Source organism: Lactuca virosa, chromosome 4 (assembly GCF_052849685.1).
Source record: "Lactuca virosa cultivar CGN04683 chromosome 4, Lactuca_virosa_CGN04683_v6, whole genome shotgun sequence".
Taxonomy (NCBI): Eukaryota; Viridiplantae; Streptophyta; class Magnoliopsida; order Asterales; family Asteraceae; genus Lactuca; species Lactuca virosa.
The window spans coordinates 149,293,286-149,298,210 of NC_136429.1; the positions used below are offsets into that span (position 1 = coordinate 149,293,286).

Below are 4,925 nucleotides of genomic sequence, written 5' to 3' on the forward strand. Positions count from 1 at the left end.
TTACCACCCACAGACGGATGGTCAAAGTGAGCGAACCATTCAGACGCTTGAAGATATGCTTCGAGCATGTATGATAGACTTCAGAAGGTCGTGGGATACCCACTTGCCTTTGATTGAATTTTCGTACAATAATAGTTATCACACGAGCATTAAAGTTGCTCCTTTTGAAGCATTATATGGGCGTAAATGTAGATCACCGTTGTGTTGGGCTGAGGTAGGTGACACTCAGTTAGCAAGAGGACAGACACCAAACAATGCTTTAACAGGGCCAGAAATCATACGTGAAACGACAGAGAAGATAGTTCAAATCAGAGCTCGTCTTCAAGCATCACGAGACCGACTGAAGAGTTATGCTGATAAACGGCGAAAGCCCTTGGAATTTCAAGTCGGGAATCCGGTGTTGTTAATGGTCTCTCCCTGGAAAGGGGTGATTCGTTTCGGGAAACGGGGAAAACTAAACCCACGATACATTGGGCCATTCGAGATTCTTGCCCGAATCGGTCCAGTGGCCTATAGGCTGCAGCTACCTGTTGAGCTCAGCAGTGTACACCCCGTGTTCCATATTTCCAATTTGAAGAAGTGCTTATCCGACGAAACTCTTGTCATCCCATTGGAAGAAATCGAAATCAACGAGAATCTCCTGTTCATCGAGGAACCAGTTGAAATCATGGACATGGAAGTGAAGCGTACTAAGCAAAGTCGCATTCCGATTGTGAAAGTTTGATGGAACGAAAAGCATGGACCGGAATTCACATGGGAACGCGAAGACCAGATGAAGCAAAAGTACCCTCACCTATTCTCGTATTCTCAAAATGAAAGAGGTATTTTGGCGGTTCAAGGTGCTCTAGAAATGAAGCAAAAGTACCCTCACCTATTCTCGTATTCCCACTAGATGGAATTCAACTTTTTTGATGGTTCAAGGTGCTCTAGAAATGAAAGAGGTATTTTGGCGTTTGGCACAAACAGATAAAAATTATAAATTTCATCCAACTAATGATGAGTGGAATGTTGCCAAAGTGATAAGTAATTGCTTAGAACACTTTTATAAAGCAACAAATCGGTTTTCTGGTACTTCTTATCCTACATCAAATGTGTTTTTTTCTGATATATGTAATATTAAATTGAATATGATGAAATGGGAGACTAGTGAATATGATTTTTTACGGAAGATGGCTGTCCCAATGAAGTTAAAGTTTGAAAAATATTGGGATGAATGTTGCTTGGTTTTATCTGTTGCTGTTGTACTTGATCACAGGTACAAAATGAGTTTGGTCGAGTATTACTACAATAAGATCCATTCTTCTCTTGCTGCTCCATATATTAAAAATGTTCACAATGCTATCTTTGATCTATTTAATGAGTATGAAGATTGTTTATCTCATTCAAAAGTAGAATCAAGCCAAGAAGTTCATGCTTCTTCAAATGAAGTACATTCCATTGATGATGAATTAAGTGGATTTGATTCTTGGTATGAGAAGAAATCAAATTTAGTTGCTACACATAAAACCGAGTTAGAGATGTATTTAGAAGAACCTCTCTTTCCAAGAAGCGAGTCATTTAATATTCTAAATTGGTGGAAAGCTAATAGTGCCAAGCATCCTACTTTAGCTAAGATTGCACGAGACATTTTAGCTATTCCAGCAACTAGTGTTGCATCCGAGGCTGCATTTAGTGTTGGAGGAAGAATAATTGATGAATGTCGTTCGTCCATGCTACCTGAAACTATAGAGGCTTTGGTGACTACACAAGATTGGCTACCAACAAGAAAACAAAAAAGTATTTAACTTGATGTCTAAGTAAAATGTAATTCGCGTTGTATTTTATTTTGAGTATTAAGTATTGTTTGTTGTATTGGATTTTGATTATTATGTATTGTTTGTTGTATTGGATTTTGAGTTTTAGTAATGTAATTCTTGTTTTAGTAGACATTTTATCTTTTTTATTGAAAACTATTACTTTATGACACACATCAAAATTATGTAATTTTATTATTGTAAAAGGGTCGGGTTAATGGGTCGGGTATCCGTTGATTCGGTGGATACGGGTACGGATTGGATATTTCAAAACCCCGAGGGTTAATGGATCAGGGCGGATCATGTTTTCAAAATTTTAAAAGGGTTTGGTGTCACAACTAGAAATTCTATGCTTTTGTAACAGTAATGATGATAACATTTGTAACTAAAACGTGAAAGCATGCATGATGTTTATTCAATGACAACAAAATTCCATCAAACACTCTATACAAACACTTCAAATAGTCAGCAAAGGATTGGAAACCCTAAAAATCCCGTTTTAAGTCCAATATGGACTAGGATTTTCTTATTGGGCCTAATGGACCAATAAGTCTCCAATTTGACTAGTTTGGGCTTAGAACTCTTAATTGGGCTCTAATTCAACCCACCTTCATGAGATTTAACATTTTGGGCCATATTGGGCCTAAAATGGAATAAACTACTCCAATAAGCCTTGTTGGGCCATAACAAATCTAATAAGCTCTAATGGGCCATAAAAAATCATTCTTTTATGCAAATTGGGCCGTAAACTACCCTAAAGGCCCAATGGGCCGAAAACTTCTTTATGGACCTCATAATTTCGAACCAAGATAAGAAGTGGGCCAAATCAAATTACCTCCTTCCTCCTAGCCCAAGAATTCGGCCCAAGATAAAAAAAAAGAAAAAAGAGAAATGGATGATTAACTAATGCCTTGACACCTCATCTTTGTGTGGGGGATAATTAGGAAACTACTCGACATATATCCATGCAATTTCTCATATCTCCATGTAACTATCACCTCAACCCTCTCTCCCCTCTTATTCTTCTACTCTCGACCGAGAGCATCAACACACACACACACACTTAATTCACTTCCAAATACTTCAAAAATTCTCTCAAGAACACCTTCATTCTTCCATCAAAATTTCGAGATTTGCAAGCATTCCAAGAAGATTCTTCACTCATATCACAAATCCTTGGTAAGTTTTTAGTTAAATCCATGGATTAACTTATATATCTTGTCAAAAATCTTCTCTTAATTCATTCAAATTCATGATCATGCTTCTTAGAACCCATCTAAGCCCAAAGATTTCTCAAGAAGCTTGCTAGGGCCGAGAATGACTTCAACCCCTTCCATTTCTTCTTCAAAACCGTGAGCAACTAAGCAAGGTGAGTTCATACCCCTTGTTTTCGATTTTTACATGTTTTTGGGGGAGAATACAAGTGTTATGTGTTCATCTATGTTTGTATGCTTGTTATATGTGATTTCTTTGGTTTGTGTTGTGAAAATATGATATTATTTGCTATATCTTGAAATCTATGGCTAAAGTGTGAAAGATACATAAACAAATAACATAATAAACAACTTACTTCAAAGATCTAAGGGTCTTTAGGCTCAAGAAGTGAAAACAAAGTCAAAATCCTTATAAGTGTTATTTTTGCAAAAATAACAAAGATTTGGGAAAAATATAATATTTTTGGTTCTATAAGGATAAAATGGTATTATTCACATAAAAGTCTGACTTTTATGAAAATAACACTTTTCTAGGGGTAAAAAACATAAATTTTAGCTTATTGGGCTTCAATTTGGGCCTCACGAGTTTTTGGGCCCAAAGTTGCGAAAAAATGAAGTGTTGAGGGACTGAAGTGGAAAACTTAACAAACTATGAGTCTAAAACGTGAATAAACTATTTTAGGGGCTGAAAATGACTTTGATGCAAAACTTGGACTAAAAATGCAAAGTTTTTGATTTTGGGGTCAAAATTGTAAAACTTATGGAATTTGAGCGAAAAGTGTAAACTTTTTACAACTAAGGGCTGGAAATGGAAAATACAATAGTTTTGGGCTGAAATTATTATTTAAATAAAGTTTGGGTCTAAAATGTCAAGAAAAACGGTTTAAGGACCAAAAATGTCAATTTTCATAAAAGGGGACTAAAAGTGCCATTTTTATAGATAAAGGGGCTGAAATGGTCAAACTAAATGTTTTTGGGCCAATTAGACAAATATTAAATTATTGGGTTAAAAAAAAAGTTTATAACGCATGGTTTTAATATATATATATATATATATATATATATATATATATATATATATATATATATATATATATATGTACGTGTAACCAAAGCTTCGGTATAAACCGAACGTCAAAGTATTTTAACACTTCGAATATACATTTAGCTTACAACAAATACCTACATTACGAACTTAAGATCAATAAATTATAAATGATTCAATGGTTGGGCCCAAATATCTTCTATTCGTGCTATTGGGCCTTTGTGGCCCAATAGCATGATTATTGGGCCCAATATAATCACACATGTATATTGGGCTTCCGGTGACCCAATTACATACCCAATGGGCCTTTATCAGCTTCAACATGCTATTGGGCCTTAATGGTCCATTTGCATTGCTAATAAGACCCTAAACATTCATAATATGCTTAATGGGCTATAACGTGTCCGTAGCATACTCGACGACCTGTAATAACATACAAGGTTAGTGGGCCTCCGTTGTCCTCTTTTCTTCGTCTGTTAGGCTTACCTTTTATTCAAGTAAACATAAATCGGGTTGTAAAACAATGTTATTCAATATCATTTGGATTTAGTGAGAAATAACGGGTGACACCAATAAGTGTCAGTCGTAGTCTGTAGTTATAATCAAAGTCTCCTGGAGGGAGAGTGAGAGTTTGTGTATAAATCTATACGGGGGTGACTCCCTCACACCTAAGCTGTTCGCTACAGTTATACTCGGCCAGTCTAGGGTGACAAAATCTTAATTCAAGACCGACATTCGTTAAAATGCCAATACGGGCGAATTAGTCATTATTATGCATGGTTATAACGGCTCACATAGAGATCCATTATCATCTAAGTAATCATGGAAAATCATATTCATACGCTGTGACGATGCAAAGAGATTATACAATAA

The 4,925-nt window shown here is 35.8% G+C and overlaps 1 protein-coding gene across 1 annotated transcript; it reads left to right on the plus strand.

Annotated features, from left to right (window-relative positions):
• The first annotated feature begins 1,169 nt into the window (after window positions 1-1,169).
• LOC145105205 (zinc finger BED domain-containing protein RICESLEEPER 3-like) lies at window positions 1,170-1,784 on the plus strand. The gene has a single exon (XM_079042335.1). It carries the CDS (start codon window positions 1,170-1,172, stop codon window positions 1,782-1,784), a length of 615 nt encoding a protein of 204 aa, XP_078898461.1.
• Window positions 1,785-4,925: the final 3,141 nt, after the last annotated feature.

What these genes read in the sequence shown, in the direction of transcription:
- LOC145105205 (XM_079042335.1), top strand. Translation starts at nt 1,170, where the DNA reads ATGGCTGTCCCAATGAAGTTAAAGTTTGAAAAATATTGGGATGAATGT.